Genomic DNA, 18,536 nt, shown 5'->3' with positions numbered 1-18,536 from the left:
TAGCTTATTCAATTTGCCTCACTTTCAACTCCACTTAATTGAAAATAGTTTTGATATTATTTTCAAACCACAAATATTTGAGTACTTTCTTGATGCCAGAAAAAAGTTTGTGCTTTCCCTAGAGCCTAGATTTCAAATTCAGTCTAGAATTCTAGAACTGCACTGTTGATACAGAAGCCAGTGACCACATGTGGCTACAGGACACTCCTAACATAGCTAGTGCAACTGAGAAATTTTTAATTTTATTAATCTAAATTTAAATTTTAAAACAGACTTGCTTTAGTTATTGGAAAACTTTTAAATATGTTTGGCACAAATTGAGTATGTGAACCTATACTGGATATGTGAATCACTATGTATTATGTATATTTTACTTCAACTACTATTGAAGTATTTCCAATGAAAACCACGTACAAAACGAGATGTGAAGTAATTATAAAATGTGCAGTTGATTTCAAAGACTTAGTACAAAAAAAAGTAAAATATATCTCATTAATTTTTATATTGATTACATGTTGAAATATTTGGGATGCATTGTTTACATATATGACTCACACTGTGTTACTAAAGTACAGCACAGCTCTAAATCAAGCTTTGCCCATAGAAATCTTAAACACAGGGCTATTTAGGAAGCTCTACTACGTGTACCTCAACTCCTGCTCCTTTTTGTTCTGTTCCCTTTCTTCTTTTTTCCCCTTGTTTGCTTCTTCCTCCTCCAACAGTGACATGCACTGGACTCTTAAGAGCTACAGACTGCTCACCTAGGGTTTAGAGGATTCAAGGCAATCCATCTCTTACTGATCCAAAATTTATTTTTTTTTTAAGATTTCATTTATTTATTCATGAGAGACACAGGGAAAGAGAGACAGAGACACAGGCAGAGGGAGAAGCAGGCTTTATGCAGGGAGCCTGATGTGGGACTCGATCCCAGGTCTCCAGGATCATGCCCCTGGCTGAAAGTGGCACTAAACCACTGAGCCACCAGGGCTGCCCTGATTCGAAATTTATTAACGATAAGAAACAATGGAGTGACACCTGGGTGGCTCAGTGGTTGAGCGTCTTTGGCCCAGAGTGTGATCCCGGAGTCCTGGGCATCAGGCTCTCCGCAGGGAGCCTGCTTCTCTCTATATCTCTGCCTGTCTCTAATGAATAAATAAAATCTTAAAAAAATAAAAAAAGAGAGAGAAACAGTGGAATGACTTAGCAACTCTAACATATTAAGAGGATCTTAGGAACTTTCAGGAAAGGTGTCAAAGAAACAAGCTTCGCATTTCCCCATGGACAGTATCAGAAGTCATTTTCAAATAAGCCACTAAAAACCTCTTAAACACTTTTGAGTTTTAAGATTAAAAAAAATAAGTTTTAAAATCACAATGTCCTAACATATTAATAAAAGATAAGGTAATTAGCTTATTCTAAACTACATTTATTTTATAAATATATCAGATATTAAAAAATAAAATTATAATGGAAAAGATCTTTCAGCAAAGCATTTTAGCCATCACAGAATGGACTCATTAAGTTATCATTATCTGTACTTCTAATAGTCCCTTCTCCAACTCCTACAGCATTTTCAGGCCACACAAAGAGAATGGTAGGTGTCTTCCTTAGCAGTTTATACAGATTCATTGCTATTTGAAGCTAACAAAGAAGTTAGTCTTTTCCTGACTCAATTTAATACAGAAATCTATTTACTATTCCTGAAAACATAACATTTTATCACTATTGGAAAACTGCTGGCTAATTGCAAGCTTCTTGGGCACACAGATAAGGCTACTTTTTCCAGCCTCCTTTATGGTTAGATTCATCTGAGTTCTAAACAGTGGAATATGAGAAGAGATTCTCACAGCTATTGGTGTCACCACTGAGCAGCAAGGTAGCACCCCATGTCTTGATTCTATCTCACACTAAATTTTACCACTCAAGATGTACAGTCTGCACAACCTGACTAGGTAAATATGAAAAACAGATGTAGAAAGACAAAAATGCCCTGCATGCATATGAAAAGGCACTCAACGTCACTGATCACCAGGTAAATATAAATTAAAACCACAGTAAATAGCTAGAATTAATAATACTGGCAGTACGAAGTAACGGTGAATATATGGAACAAATTAAATACTCTTAAAACACTGGCGGCTGTGTTAAATGGTACAACCACTATGGAAAACTCTTTAGCTGTTTCTAACAAAGTTAAACCTACACACCTACCCTATGACCCAGCAGTTTCACTCCTAGGACAATTGAGTGCTTATGTTCACCAAAAGACTTGTAAAAGAATATTTATAGGAGCTTTATTCATAAAAAAAAACTAGAAACAACCCAAGTGCCCATCAATAGGAAATCAGAAAAACAATTTTGTAATATATTCATGACACAATACTACACAACAAAAAAATGAATGAACTACTGATACACAAAACACAACATGGATAAATTTCACATATTTTATGTTGGCCTAAAGCCAAACACTAAGGAATGGCATACTCTATAATTGTTTATATAAAGCTCAAAAACAGGCAAATCTAATCATTGTAATAAAAATCAGAATAGTAATTATCTCTAGGCAGGGATTTGACTGGAAGGGGGAAAGCAGGTGAGAAAAGTGTTACATATCTTGATTTGGGTGATGGTTAGAAGTATACACAGGTAAAAATTTAAGCTATGCTCTTAAGATTTATGCATTTATTATATGTAAATTTTATTTCAAATACAGAAATTAAAAAGCTAACTCGTCCCAGAGCACACAACTATTAGCAAGAAGTTGAGATGGGGTTCCAACTTAGGTCAACTTGAATCTTTTCATTATGGTAGTATTCATTTTCCTACCATATTATATACACAGAGGAGAAAACTACAACCCTCTGTTACCACTTGGTTTAAATAGGTGACTAGCATCACTCTATTTTATTCCTATATCCACACTACGATAAACTATACTTATTTTGGCACTGCATTCTACTTCAAATGCTCATATTTGTGGCACTGTACAACAGTACTTCTGTTTACAAAATTGAAGTAAATCACTGGAACTAAGTCTTCTAGAATTCCAGATGACTGCAACACAGTAAGATAGTTCAGAAGAACAAACATACTAGGATGAAACGGTCAGAACCTGCACTGCATTTACTTGGCAAGAACACACTGACTGATTACCACATGTGAACAATCATGAATAAATCTCCAGGGATGGAACATCTTAAGAATGATGAAAAAAATAACAGATGAGGTACACAGTAAGATGCCAAAATCGTCAGTTAACAAGCATCACTCATGCCCATGTGATATTTACAAGAGATTCAGCCACTATAGTTGTAAATGTGATCTGACTAGTTTCTCAACTACTCATTTAACATTGATAAAGCAGCTAGTGCAATACTAGAATAAGAACATTATAAGTGTACCAATATTTAGCTATGATACTCTGCATTCTTAAACAAGGCTGCCTTTTTAAAAAAAAAAATATATCGTACTGTATGCATTGTGTGACTTCTTCATCAGCTGGAGATGAACAGGGAGAAAAATCCAGTTACTGCCTTCTTTTTATATATAAGCCAACCAAGGCCTAAAGCAGATCACCGATTGTCCTAGGCATCACACAAGTCAATAAAGCCAAAGTTAAGGTTACTCCAACTAGTTATTTATTATATAGCATCATGCCCACCGTGTTACACAGGAGCTTCCCCTCCTATACATAAAAGTTTTTTAATAAAGTGTTTGGATTTCTGTTGAGAATGTCTTAATACCCCACATGGTAACCTCCCCTCCCAAAACTAAGACAAAAATCAAATTTAAATATCCAAGACTTTGGGATAATAAGTTCATCTATTCAGAAGAAGCAAAGCTGGTTTTTGTTCCTGAATAGTGAAAAAGAATCCCACAAATACATTGGACTCCAAATGCGGTAAACACTAACTAATGGAGACCAAAAAAAAGAAAAAAGAAAAAAAAAATTCCTTCGAGGAATTCTCACACAGAAAATGCAAATCCAATACTCTGCTGCAACAATTCGCAATCATCCCCTAAATTACAGCAAAACAATTAAAGAATCACTTAAAAGATTAAGGAATTTACCTGAACCACCTGTCCCCAAACTAGAGGACGTCCGTTTGCTCTCTCGGACCGCCAACGACCGCGGGTCCCAGCTCCCCGGCCCGGCTAGGGGCGCGCGCCTCTGCCCAGGGGGGAGTCAGTGTGCGGTTCCGAGCCCCCGCGGTGGGCCCGAGTGGGCTTCAGAGCGGCTGACAAGACCCGTGGGACCGAGGGCACACGTGGGCTCCGTCATTCCCGTGGTGCGGCACGCTGACTCCGGGGTCCCCCGGGCCCACCTCCCGCTCCGCCCCAGCGCCTGTGGGCTGGCTTCCCGGCTTCGCGGCGGGGTGAGCTCCGCCAGGTCCGGGGCAGCGGAGGGACCGCGGTGGGGGCCGCCCGGGAGCAGCCCCGGAGGCCGGACGCCGGCGGCATCTGCTTCCCCGCGGCCGCCGCCGCCGCCGCGCCGCACTGCCCAGGCTCAGCTATCTCCCGGCCGGATCTGAGAGCGCGCCCGCCCTCCCTGCCGCTGCCTCGGACACAGTGAGATTCCTCACGAACTCATGTTTACTAATTTTTTTTTTTTTTCTAAGCACGCAGTTCGGCGTGGGGCACGGTGGAGGAACCGAGCCGACAGTGAGCAGGAGCAGCGTCGGCCAACCACACACATAGCAGCCACACGCTGCTAAGCGACTGAGAAAGGGGCTCAGCAATCAAAGACTAGAGAGGTGCCCTGTTTTCAACACATTTAATAAATCTATGACGAGCATACAAACCAAACAAAATGAAAAGCTGCCTTCTCCCAAATCAGAGGATCAATAAAATAACAATGCAAACTGGGTAAAGTCAAGGGTAGGGTGGGAGGGGCAAACTTCTGACCAGTGCTGCTGCATTTCTACATAGAAATGTTATCAATGCTGAAAAAAATCTGAAAAACCGTAACTCCTCTACTCCCAGAACTTAGGAACAGACGGGAGTACCTAGGTAAATCTACCCTAAGTGGAATCAGGACCTCTCCTCACCTTTATTTGGTATTACATCACCATTATTCCCAAACCTTCCCAGGATGCTTGATATTCCACATTTTGAGCTTCCTACTTTGGCTTAGTCCAGAGCTTTTGGCTCATTAAAAAATGCAGAAGCCTCTAGGAAAGAGAAACTAAGCTTCATTATTCACATCTCAACCCTATGCCTTGAGAGAAAGCTTTGATGTAGAGTTAGAGAGACAAAGGAGCACTTAGACGATAAGGGCTTCCATGTAAATTCAGATTGCTGAATCTGAGTGAGGCTAGCATTCAAGGGACCTATAATTCATAAATTGATAAAGCCTTCTGATTCTGAAGCCAAGCAGCAGAAAAACAAATACTTAACATTAAAAAAAATATTCTTAAAGTCCTAAGCGAATACTAGCCAGACTTAAAAAGTCCACTCATAAAATTTAAAAACATCAAGATCTTTTGGGATCAATACAGTAACACTGAACCTAGAAAGGTAATAATAAGGTAAAAAGAGCATGTTTCTTCTCCTAGAAAAAAAAATATACAAACTACAGGGTAAACAAATTACTCAAAAAGAGTATGATGCAAGTTTAAATCAAAATAGTATGTGGAATGGTTTTGATCAATTTTCATTTGACCCTGACATGTATAATTCTCTGGAAACACAGATCACAAAATTGGATAAGTGAGTAGAAGAAAGGAAATCAGGCTGTTAATTGGTCCATTCAGCAAACAATATTTATGTAATGTAAACCCTTTCTACTGATTGCCAATTTTAGAATCAACATATAAATAAAAGAAGAGAGACTTTATGGTTATAGAATAGAATGCACATTTTTAGCTCTGGAAATATAAATGTACAGTTTACAGATGATGTAGTATAAAAGTCGTAAAAGAGAGGAGAAAGGGTGCTTTTATCATCATCTCATAAAGTATACTTCTAACTTTAATAAAGTTATCAAGGAAGTGAGAATAAGTTAAATCTTTACCTATTATATAGAAAGCCGAGAGAAATCTAAATTTGGTGAGACAAAAATAAAACATACAATATCAACTACCAGAAATGGTGAAAGTGGGTTGTGGATGTTGAATGTGGGATGTGGATGAGCAATTAGGAAAGGGAGACACAGACTACTGCTTCCTATTATAAACTCTTCTGTGGCATTTTATTTTCTAATCATACCTATATCTGTTACTTTAATATTTTTTAAAGAAATCATTCACATGTATACCTAGAAATGCAGAACGTAAGTGAACATAGGAACATTTACAGTTGGTTTGTAATGACAGTGATATTTGGTACAATGTTCTTTCCTTTTTTATATTTGATTCAGTAATGCTATTATGGTAATTTGACATATCATGCAAATTCAAAAAATTTTTAAAAGTAATTAGGCAGCTATGACCAAAAAGCTCTTTAAGAAATGGGGAAAGGTGAGGGAGACAAATGGGCTGTAAATATTCTTTATAAACAAAACAAAGTGGAGGAGAAAATTAAGACACACAGGTCCTGCAAGTAACGACCCAAACGCTTTCTTCATTTAACCTTTCCCAGAATTGAGATTACAGAATACAGGTTAAATATTTCCCGTGTTTTCATTACTTGAACTTCCCTTTGAAGTTGTCTGTTCTTTGTGCATTCTTCTACTGGTATTCCTATATACCCACATATAAAAAACTACACATGGATAATCCATTATAGTCACAGTAATATTTTTCCTTGTAATAAATTCCCTTTTTGGGCCTGAATTTGTTGTTTCCTTCATGACTTCTGACCCTTGAGATTAAAATCAACTCTCAATCCCAATTCAAAGGTTTCATATTTAGCCATGTTTTTTGTAGTTTAATAATACATGCGGAACAGATTTTGAATATGGCTGGGGCAGGCATCTAATTAGTCCTAACATCTGTTGAATGACCCTCTCTTTTCATATGTGATGCCTCCTTTATTAACCAAATTCATGTAACAAGATATATTTTGGGGACATGTTGTTTTGGATTTTTTTTAAATTAACAATAACAAACATTGATAATTGATCATTTTTTGTCTCCCTAATATTTATATCTCACTTGTTTCATGTCTTAATGTTTTGGTTAATTTTTTTAAAGATTTTATTTATTTATTCATGAGAGACATAGAGAGAGAGAGAGGCAGAGACATAGGCAGAGGGAGAAGCAGGCTCCATGCAGGGAGCCCAATGTGGGACTCAATCCCAAGATTCCAGGATCACGCCCTGAACCAAAGGCAGATGCTCAACTGCTGAGGCACCCACGCGTACCTCGGTTCATTAATGATTTATTAAGAACTACTTAACCTTAGTATGTCAAGAATGTAAGATATACACTAGTAAATGAAAAAAGGATTCTTTCCCTCACTAATCTTAAAATACCAGAAAATTAATTATGGCAAGAGTGAACAGCATTGTATTTTGTTGATATAGTTTGAGTTCAAAGAATGATTTTCACCATTACATCTGTGTAGTAATGTATACTATACATATTTACGTAAGACCTTGTTCATTTCATTGGTTTTACAAGTCTCAAAATTTCGAAATACAGATCTATGATATGCCAATAAAGAAAAATTAAAAGTACTGTTGGAAAACTAAGGGGGGGAAACGTGTTTCATCCTTTATTTTCAAGTAAAGTCTATATAGAATAAAAACAAACATTTGTTATGTTGTTGAGTACAGAGCTCACATTGCATTTCCATTTGCATTATATATCTAATGATCTAAAATAAAAGTCACCTTAAGAGGCTTATGTCTTTCACCGTCTGCTACCTGAAAATGTTACCTTGTTTCAGTGACATACTATTGCTTTAAAGGCTCCTTTTAAGTAAAAAATGAGACTCAATTATTTCTAAACAAGTTTGTCATAAATCTTACTGCTTGTTATAGGGTCAAATAAACACCACACTAAGATTAAGCACTTAGACATGAAACATGTCTAAAACCCCTGAAGAATGCACTAGAAATAAGCAAGACATTTAGAATGCTTTAATCTTTCCAGTTAACACCATGTGTATCAGTAACTGCAATGTTGTAATTTTTAGCATTTCACATAACTAGTAAGAATTTTTTTTAAGGGTGGGAGAACAGAAGAACAGAAGATACGAGAGTGTCAAGTTTCACACTTCTGTTAAAAACTCAAAAATCAAAACTATTTTCTTCTCTGCATCAAAACTATACCACAGACTTGAAGGATGTTTTAGCTTTAATCCCATGACTCATCGTCTACTGGATTGGGAGCTTGTGAAGAAGAAAACCCTGCTGTGTTCAAAGTGCTCTTGCCCTGGTAATTCTTAAAAAGAAAAAAGAAAGACACATTTAATTTTATGTTATCTCTAAAGTTACATTGCCCAGACTCAGAGAAGGGACTCAAGCTTCCCACCATGTTTTCCCCAAATAGATAATAAAAAAACTTGATTCTCACTAAATTTAATCCATTGGGGAAAAAAGGCCCATATCAACCTGAAATCTAAATTGCACAAAATATTTCAAGAAAAAGCTTTCTTACACCAGTAGTTTTGGCAAATGGAACTGAAAGTTCTGTATTTCATAAATAAGCATAATATTTAATGATTAGTACACTCAATGTTTCTGAATAAAAGTGGTGCTGCCTATAAAATGACACATCAAAAAAGACACTCATTTCTAGTATTTTTGTCTTAATAATACCATCAGAATTCTAAAAACAAAGAATTCTTAATAGAAGGCTTAAAAGAATCCAAATTAGAATGTTAAATGCCAGCAAGTTTGGGAAAGGATGTTTGAGCATAAATACTGTTAACTGCTCACTTTTACAACCAAAAATATATACATACATAAAATTTTAAGAAATATTAATCTCCTAGATGAGAAAAAATGGTTTAGATAATTATTGAATGTTAGTTATTTTACATTATTAACCAAGAGTAACTCACATTCACCAAGAGTAAACTGGAAGCCAAGTTTGGAATTTTTCCCCTCAACTAACCTTTCTAGTATCAACTGATGCAAATACATTTCCTCTTGAACTACCACTGAAGCCAGGAACATATGTACTAAAGGCAATTTCTTCCAACCATGCAGGAACATCCTGTTGAGCCTTTAAAAAAGAAATTAACTTCATATACAACATGCAGCAAGTCTCAAAGATTGGAACAGTTTACTTATCCTGAATATACATAAATATATTTAATATCTACTTTCAACGATAAGGTCAGAATACTATCCATTTGGTTTTAAACGTTTAAAACTTACATCTGACAGTACTTTCACTAAAGGTTGTGCCAAATGGTTATCTGATTCAGGATCAAAAAAGGAAATAGCTCTGCCAGTATTTCCACAACGACCAGTACGTCCAATTCGATGAACATATTCATCAATAGTAGAAGGAAGATCAAAATTGATAACGTGTTGAACATTTTCAATATCTAGCCCCCTGGCAGCTACTGAAGTAGCAACAAGAACTGGACACTTCCCACAGCGAAAATCTCCAAGAGCTTGCTCTCTCTCTCTCTGTTCTCGGTCACTAGAAATAAAAGCAAGCATGTGTTAGGACAGCTCTTAAGAAAATTATTACAGTGAACCACTGAAGTTCAACATATATATTTATTTTTAATAGTTTAGTAAAAAATAACAGCATTTAACATTGCTATCTACTTCTTACATACTAGTTATACTAATTCTTTTCAAGCCATCATTTCATTCTGACAATACTTGGAGGGTGGAACAGTTATCCCTATTTGCATATGGAAGTAAGGTAACAAACAGGTAGTACATAGAGCTAAAACACAGACTTCAGTATGATAAACATCAAATCTATTAATAATCTCTTTCTCGTTCTGACAAATAATATACAACTATTTGATTAGAATATCTCCTCAAAAATTTTTAACATATAATCTCAGATTGATTAATATTTTAGATCTACCAATAAAGTTGTATTAATATGACATTTTCATGCAACTCAATAAAAAAAATTGTCAAGCAAGAGAAAGACTGGATTCAGAACAACAACTTAACACCAAAGGATCAGAGAGCCTTAAGCGAACTCTGAGTAGTTACCAGTCCTCATGAGGAGTCTAACACAGACCTTTAACTCACCTACTCCTAACACCTAACTCTTGTAAAAACTCAAAACAAAAAATAACAGTTTAGATCTTGAGAACTCTGAATCCTAATCCTAGGATTATGTGATGTTAGTTATATACACTGGTATTTCTTAACAAATGAGAAATGCAAGTGTCCTCCCTACTGTGAAATCCTATTAATCTACTCACCCATGAATACTTGTTGTTGATATTTTTTCTTGACAAAGAAAAGTAGCAATAAAATCTGCTTTTTTCTTAGTCTCAACAAAAACCATAGTTCTTTCGTCACCTACAAAACAATGAAACAATGATTAACATTCAAACTACAAAATTAGGGAAAAGAAAAGGCGGCAGGGAGGTGTTAATAGGAAATGATCTCATTCACCACTGTATTCCCAAGACCATGATTTATTTCCTTTTTTTTTTTTTTTTTAAGATTTTATTTATTTATTTACTCCTGAGAGACACACAGAGAGAGGCAGAGACATAGCAAAGGCAGAAGCAAACTCCCTGCGGGGAGCCAGATGCAAAATTTGATCCCAGGATCCTGGGATCATGACCTGAGTCAAAGGCAGACACTCAACCACTGAGCCACCCAGGTGCCCCGAAAGTTAAATATTTCCTGAATGAATGAATGTCAAAGTTAAAGAATCAAGGACTATTCTCCTACTTTAGAGACAAAAAAGAAAATTAGCTTGCCTATTGCCCTCCCAGGCCAACACCATGGTAGAGACTTAGGGCAAGATAAATGGTATCTATCTGCCAACTCTAAACAGTTACAAATTCATCTCAAGACCTTAATTTCCCTCTCTAGTTCAATAAATGCCTTTGCTCCTTAACTCCCAAGATAATCAAATCATTCATTTTGCCTTGATTGCCCTAGATATTCATAAGGCATCCAACCTAGGGTTGACATATTCTACAATATTCTATGTTCCAACATTCTCTCTTAATTCAAAGTATCATATATTAAGAAAATTATTAGGCCACAGAGATTATTTCACACATTTCCCTATGTTAGAGAGGAAAGAGGATAATTTACAGAAATGGAAAGAAGATTGTATTACTGTTCATAATCCCTCTCCCCCATCTCCCTATTAGTTAGCTTCATTTATTCAACAAATATATAGTGCGTAAGAGATTTCAGTCACTATATTCCAGGTGTTGGAAATACTGCAATAAAATAAAGCCCTGGCTCTCATTGTGAAGAAGCAAATAATAAACTAATGTTACACATTAAGTCCTAAAAAGGAAAAAAAAAACCCCACAAGGATAAAGAGTCTCAAGAGAGTTACTTCAGATATACCCTTATCAGATGATATCTGAGTATAAATAAGAATAAAATAACAAACTCCTGAGATAACTGGGGAAGCACATTACAAGGCATAGGGCAGGAAAAATATAAAGGTTCTGAGGTACAGGTGTTCTTGATGTGCTAAACAGAAAACAAAAACAAACAGAAAAGAGCCAAGTACAAAGTACATAACACTCTTGAGCAGCTTAAGCCCTGTTCTCTTTTCCTGGTTCTCAATATGAACCGAAGTGGCAATAAAAATTTAACTTTGTCTCTCTTGCTCTAAAATTTTTCCTATTGATTTTGTATTTGTTCTAGTTCAGACAATAAGCCATACTATCACTGGTGTCAGCAATAACTGCAAATGTCGCTTTATGATTAGACCATTCAGTGATCTCTATAAATTGATGAATTTTAATTCTCTATTCTGTTGGGTGAGAAGTGATAAAGAATACATTTTGTTAGTCTCTATTAGCCCACTGTGATCTAAATAAAATCAATTAAAAATCTAAAAAGAATTCTGCTAGATTGTAGTTTTTTGTATTTGTGTGAATTCTTGAACTGTGGCTGAAGTGGTAGGACTGAAGCTATAAGCTCTTTATGCATATGTAATTTAGAAAGGGCTTTTTTATCATGTGTAATCATTATGTTAATACCTTATGGATAATATTAACAAATTAAATTATAAAGTCTCTTAATGCCTCTTTAAAAAGCCTCACCCCTGTCAGAATGGCTAAAATAAAACAATCAACAAGTCTTGGCAAGGATGTGGAGAAAAAGGAACCTTCTTACATTGTTGGTAGGAATGCAAACTGGTGTAGCCACTGTAGAAAATAGTATGAGGGTTTCTCAAAAAAATTAACAGGACCACCCTACAATCCAAAAATCGCACTACCGAGTATTCACCCAAAAAATACAAAAACGGTCATTGAAAAGGATACATGCACCCCTATGCTTACTGAAGCATTATTTACAATAACCAAATTCTGGAAGTAGCCCAAGTGTCCATCGATTGATGAATGGATAAAGATGATGTGGGGTGTGTGTGTGCGCGTGTGTATGTGTGTACACACACACATCATGGAATAGTATTTAGCTATAAAAAAAGAATGAAATCTTGCCATTTGCAACAACATGGATGGAGCTAGTAACTATAAAGCTAAGCAAAATCAGTCAGAGAAAGATAAATACCATGGGATCTCACTCATATGTGGAATTTAAGAAACAAAACAAAGGAAAAAGAGAGAGACACAAATCAAGAAAGACTCTGAACTACAAAGAACAAACTGATGGTTACCAGAGGGGAGATAGGTGGGAGGACAGATTAAACAGGTAATGGGGATTAAAGGGTACACTTATCATGAATATTCACTTTATCCCATGAATAAAATACATGGGAGAAGATGAAAAGCCATAAAAGGAGGTAAAGTTTCTACATTTCAAACTAGTAAGATACTGACATCAGTACTGACACACTGTGATAAATTATGAATGTGTAATGCAATGCCTCAAATGATCACTAACAAAGCTATGCCAAGATATACTCCAAAACTAAAAAAAAAAAAAAAAAAAAGGAAAATCAAAACTGAATTCTAAAAAATGTTCAAGACAGAAAAAGGGGGAAAAAAAGAAAAACAGAAGGAACAAAAAGAAAATAAAAATGAAATGGTTAGGTCCTAACCTCTAATAAGTGCACTGAATGTAAATGGTATAAATTTAACAATTAAAAGGCAAAAAATTGGCAGAGTGGCTAAAAAAAAAAATACAAGTACATCCATGCCATGGAATACTTCTCAGCAATACAAAGAAATCTACTTTTGATACACACAAAAACCTGGATGAACTTAAGGGCATTATAATGAAAGGGAAAAGCCTATTTCAAAGGTCACAAATGTATGACTCCATTTATATAACATTTTTGAAATTATAATATTATAAAAATGGAAAAGAGATTAGTTGTTTTGAGGGGATAGAGATGGGGAGTAAGGGTAGGAATGGCAGGTCTGACTATAAAAACAGCACAAGGAGTATCTGTGTGGTGATGTAGTAGTTCTGTATCTTGATGTTGGTGCTAATGACACAAATCTACCAACCATGAAGCAAAATGGCAAAGAACTATACACACATTATACAAGTATCTGTTTCTGTAAAAGTGAAGGTAAATCTGAAGAACTACCCAGACTATCTAGAATGCAGCACAGAACAAGTGGAAAATATGAAAATAAGGTTAATAAATACAGATAATGGAATAAGAAGATCTAGCATTATCTAATTAATGTGAAGAATATAATGGAACAGGGGAAATGCAGAACTAGGAAAAAAATGCTAAAGTCTCTTAGAGCGTCTTTAGAAAAGTCTCTTAAAGTTCTATTAAATAAATTGTAGATTTTTTTTTTATTTTTTATTTATGATAGTCACAGAGAGAGAGAGAGAGAGAGGCAGAGACACAGGCAGAGGGAGAAGCAGGCTCCGTGTACCGGGAGCCCGATGTGGGATTCGATCCCGGGTCTCCAGGATCGCGCCCTGGGCCAAAGGCAGGCGCCAAACCGCTGCGCCACCCAGGGATCCCTATTAAATAAATTCTAATTTGGTTTGTTGAGTTAAATAATAATAACAATAATTTATAGAGGTAAGCATTCCTAAAATTTCCAGAAAATAAAGAAATTGAATTCCTAAAACTTTTACTGTATTAAATGTTTTGATAAAAATTCTTCCTACAGGAACTAAATCTGAAACACTTAAGATTCCAAGTACATATAAGTTGAATCTTTGATAAACTCAAGAGTAATTTAATAACTTTGGTTTAAAAAGATAGCCCTATCTCTTCTCTGATTTATCAGTGTTTAGTACAGACACCTTGAGTTTTTCTAAGCATATATAGGTTTGCAACTAAAATAACCTAATATTCTCTATAATGTTTAAGAGTATAAAAAAGTAAATCTATGTTTAAATAAACTGATTCATTATTCAACAGTATTTTCCTTTTGCATAATTTGGAAGATAATTTCCAAGGTCTTTAGCTTTAGGTAACTTAAAACAGCAGACTATATTGAGTAAATTAATTATCAATGAACACAGTTCTCACACATTAATTATTAAATTTGAGTTTATATTCTTTTGCCTATTTCTCATATGCAGTATCTTTCAGTAATGTTAATGAACATGATCATTTTTGCCAATTTAACACTTTACACTTTTATATTTTAACAAAATGTGCCATAGAAAGTAGTATAAAAAGTTCATGAGCTCTAATAGCTACAGTGCTTGTGTCTAACATCTCTCAAATGTTCAGTCCTGCCTCCAGTTTCTTCTATGAAAAAGAAAAACTATGATTCTAAGTTATATTTAACATGACTAGTTGAGACTACCAGAGAAGTAATAATTTTTAAAATTTTTTATTTATTCATTTGAAAGAGAAAAAGAGAAAGAGCGAGCATGAGCAGGAGGAGAGGCAGAGACAGACTCCCCACTGAACAAGGAGTGGGTCATGGAGCTCAATCCCCAAACTCTGAGATTATGACCCAAAGGCAGAAGCTTAACCAACTCAGCCATCCAAGTGCCCCTACAGGAGAAGTAATATTGACAGAGAAATAAAAACTATATGTGCTTTTGTTTTTCAAGGAAAAAAAAAAGGAGTAGTTTTTCCCTCAAAGGAGTAGCTCTCAAAATTTTGGTCTATGGCCCCTTTAAATTCTTAAAAAATTATTGACAATCCCAAAGACTTACGATTAAGTGGGTTATAACTACTGAAATTTGCCATATTAAAACTTAAAACCAATAAAAAAATTAAATATTTGTTTAAATGTATTATGCTAAAGTAAATAATTCTTAGTGTAATAATAAAGTTATTTTACCTCATATACCCCATGAGAAGGTCTCAGGGGCCCTGGAGAAGGCTCATTTTGTCTTAAACTGAATTGACAGCTTACTCCAGAAAATTTTAAAAAGCACAGTAAAGGACAAAATCTGGAAAATGAGTTTTATTTGTGTTGATTTATACTATGTGAGTCTTTTAAAGAGAGCTATGAAGTATATTAAAAACTTAGCAAAATTCAATCAACTGGGAAGTAACTACTTCTTGATTTACTATTGATGATTAATACTTATAATATGAAAGGTTATTCTTTCTTTTCCTTCTAATCAGTTTATACAGCAGAGACTGTTCTGACTTTATTATGTTTTTGATTATTTAAAGGAAAAAAGAGCAAAGGTCCCATATTTATGAAAGAGCTACAGTTCTTTACAGTCATGTTGCCTTCTATATTTACTTTTTTTTTTTTTTTAAGATTTTATTTATTTATTCATGAGAGAGACAGAGAGGCAGGGACACAGGCAGAGGGAGAAGCAGGCTCCATGCAGAGAGCCCGACACGGAACTTGGAACTCGATCCCAGGTCTCCAGGATCCTGCCCTGGGCTGAAGGCAGCGCTAAACCGCTGAGCCACCGGGCTGCCCCTATATTTACTTTTAAATATTTTATTGTCACTTCAATTAAATTGGTAACCAAGTATTGTTTCTCAGGCACCAATGATCCTACACTAATCAAGTATTTAATTCTCCTTTGACAACTCAAATTTTGCCTTTCTAAGAGTACACTCATAAATTCAGAAAAAGATGGGATCCCTGGGTGGCGCAGCGGTTTGGTGCCTGCCTTTGGCCCAGTGCGTGATCCTGGAGACCCGGGATCGAATCCCACATCGGGCTCCCGGTGCATGGAGCCTGCTTCTCCCTCTGCCTGGTCTCTGCGCCTCTCTCTCTCTCTCTGTGACTATCATAAATAAATAAAAATTTTTTTTAAAAAAATTTTTTTAATAAATAAATAAATAAATTCAGAAAAAGAAATACACCCAAACTACCTTTGAGACTTCTCAGAGAACCTCAGGAGGAGCACAAAGTTTTGTTATCTCACCTTATAAAAGAGAGGCTAAAAATAACTAGGCTTGTCTGATGCGTTACTATTTTAAAGTTGCATAGTAAGAGATATCAAATCAAAGAGATACTAAGCTTTCCCTTAGTTAAAAGGTATAGGTAAGATATATACTTTATGGTAATACTTTCAAAATGTATACTTCATGGGAAATCCCTGGAGGTGTATAAATTCCCTTAATATATATATTATGTTTGTACCTTCAGGAGAAACTGAGTAAAACACTTATAAAATAAGTAAAGTTTTTCTATATTCACCAGAGGCCTAGAAGTACAGTGTCTAATATAACAACATAATGTCGCTAGTCATCATTTCACTTATTACTTAAGACATTTATATTTGGTTATGACTATACTTCTTTCTTCATTTGAATCTAGCACATTCTAGGCTAGTGGTTCTCAAATGGGGATATATCCCAGACTTAATCATAGCATTTTGTAAACATACACATAACCAGATTCTATTTGACACTTTTTGTGTCAAATATTTACCGGATATTTTTGGTATGAAAAATCAGGCCTACCCATTTTTATAAATCAAATATGACATTCATATACTTCTTTGAAAACAAGCTTAATCATCATTAGAGACATTTCTTCTAAAATTTCTTTGGTATGCTAAATATTCCAAAATAACGTATTACCTTTATTTTACATGCCAGACAAGCAACCACATTTCCTTATAAGTAGCATTATTTTTATTATGAACCCTCATCAAATCTTCCATGTTTAACAATTATCAGTAATAAATTAACCATGATCACTAAGTCTGTCAACTATACACGGTTTTTGTTTTCTTTTGGTGTTTTCCGAAAGGCTGTGCTATAAACTAGATAGCACAGTTTGTATCTTCACAAAGGATAGACTCCAGGCCTTGTGGAGAAAATAAAAACTGTATCAGGCACTTCAAACTACCTATATTTCAAAAGAATAGTCTTGGATAGAAGGTTCTATGTTGACATGACTTTAATAACTTTCAGATCCTATCACTGGACAAGCAGAATTTCTAGACTAGTTCAGAAGCAGACAGAATCATGAAGGCATATTGCTAACAGGTGCAATGGAACAAGAATTACATGAAATATCACAGGGGGACCTTTAGAAAACAGGAGTTCATTCAAATTTCTATGTACTACAGATATAATTTGACTGAGTTTCCCAGACTCACTTTCCTATCTAAGCAAATAATAGAGGCTTTTAAAAGGTCAATGTCAGATTTCTTAAGCAAACTTCCAAAAAGAAGTGTGTAATCTTAATAATTATGCAATAGTGTGTGGCTCTAGATTTGCAAGACAAACTCAAAGAGGCCTATATTGTTAATTAACAGTCTTGCTGCATCCATGCAAATAAGCCCAACATAATGAAACAATCTTTCTTGTGATCAAGAATAATCTCTAAGATTGTTGTGATCATGAGAGGATATATGTCATCAGGAAAAACTGTAAAAAACTTTGAAACAAGCAAAAAAGATTACTCTCTAGCACGTTTCATGGTTATACATCTTTTACTGTCTTTTTTCTGTTATACCTCTATTGCAACTGATAGCAATGCCAATGATTCTTATGAATAAAAATACTGATAAAGTTTTCCCCTCAAAAGCAGCTGAATATTGCTTTGTGGATATTTATCAATTTTATATTTAAGTGTGAATTTATTTGAGCCTTCCTAATAGCCCCCACATACACTTGGTTCTCTGAATTCTTCGAACTGGCTGTAACATCTTACTAGTTCTATTAAATCTCTGATAAATGTTCAAATAAAATTAAATTATTAAAAAGGCAGTTGGTTATACTATTATAAAATAATGATACCTATACAATTTAAAGGTGCAGGGGACTGGCTAGCAGATTTAACTTAAAGAGTAGAAAAAATATGTAAAATTTGGGGATGTACTGAATTCTATGCAGATTTTTAAATATATACATATATATATAAACTACAAGAACAATGAACTCTAAACTACAAAACATTTAACAGTTTAAATAATACAGAATATAGCGATAATGCTCATACAATGACCTCAAAGGTTTCTCAAAGGCAAAACTGCACTTCTGAAAAATTATCATTGGGATTATTCTTAAAATTATCTTTATTTCACAATTCACAAATAAAATAATCTTAAGGTTATTATATTAGAAATGTGCTTTAACTCCAGCAAAACTACATATTGCTCATTCCACATACGGAATTTCAATTTACTACTGGGCAAGTTA

The 18,536-nt window shown here is 35.0% G+C and overlaps 2 protein-coding genes across 7 annotated transcripts in view; both read right to left on the bottom strand.

Moving 5' to 3' along the window:
- IL31RA (interleukin 31 receptor A) overlaps nucleotides 1-4,290 on the bottom strand; it is an 85,168-nt gene extending 80,878 nt beyond the window's left edge. For 2 of the 3 annotated variants that reach the window (XM_038530620.1, XM_038530621.1), the window contains exon 1: nucleotides 4,075-4,289. The gene's annotated coding sequence lies outside the window, so the exon portion shown is untranslated. Of the gene's footprint in view, nucleotides 1-4,074 lie in introns of all 3 variants that reach the window. The other variant, XM_038530622.1, reaches the window with a different exon arrangement.
- A 3,714-nt stretch (nucleotides 4,291-8,004) lies between these two features.
- DDX4 (DEAD-box helicase 4) overlaps nucleotides 8,005-18,536 on the bottom strand; it is an 83,174-nt gene continuing 72,642 nt past the window's right edge. For all 4 annotated transcript variants that reach the window (XM_038530607.1, XM_038530606.1, XM_038530609.1 and 1 more), the window contains 4 exons: nucleotides 10,294-10,393; nucleotides 9,272-9,542; nucleotides 9,006-9,116; nucleotides 8,005-8,330 (listed from right to left, as the gene is read on the bottom strand). In XM_038530607.1, coding sequence (XP_038386535.1) covers nucleotides 8,244-8,330; nucleotides 9,006-9,116; nucleotides 9,272-9,542; nucleotides 10,294-10,393 — 569 coding nt within the window. In that variant the 3' untranslated portion in view covers nucleotides 8,005-8,243. The remainder of the gene's footprint in view (nucleotides 8,331-9,005; nucleotides 9,117-9,271; nucleotides 9,543-10,293; nucleotides 10,394-18,536) is intronic.

This window comes from Canis lupus, chromosome 2, assembly GCF_011100685.1.
Source record: "Canis lupus familiaris isolate Mischka breed German Shepherd chromosome 2, alternate assembly UU_Cfam_GSD_1.0, whole genome shotgun sequence".
Taxonomy (NCBI): domain Eukaryota; kingdom Metazoa; phylum Chordata; class Mammalia; order Carnivora; family Canidae; genus Canis; species Canis lupus.
Note: the sequence above shows the minus strand (reverse complement) of the source record. Positions and strands in the feature narration are given on the sequence as shown.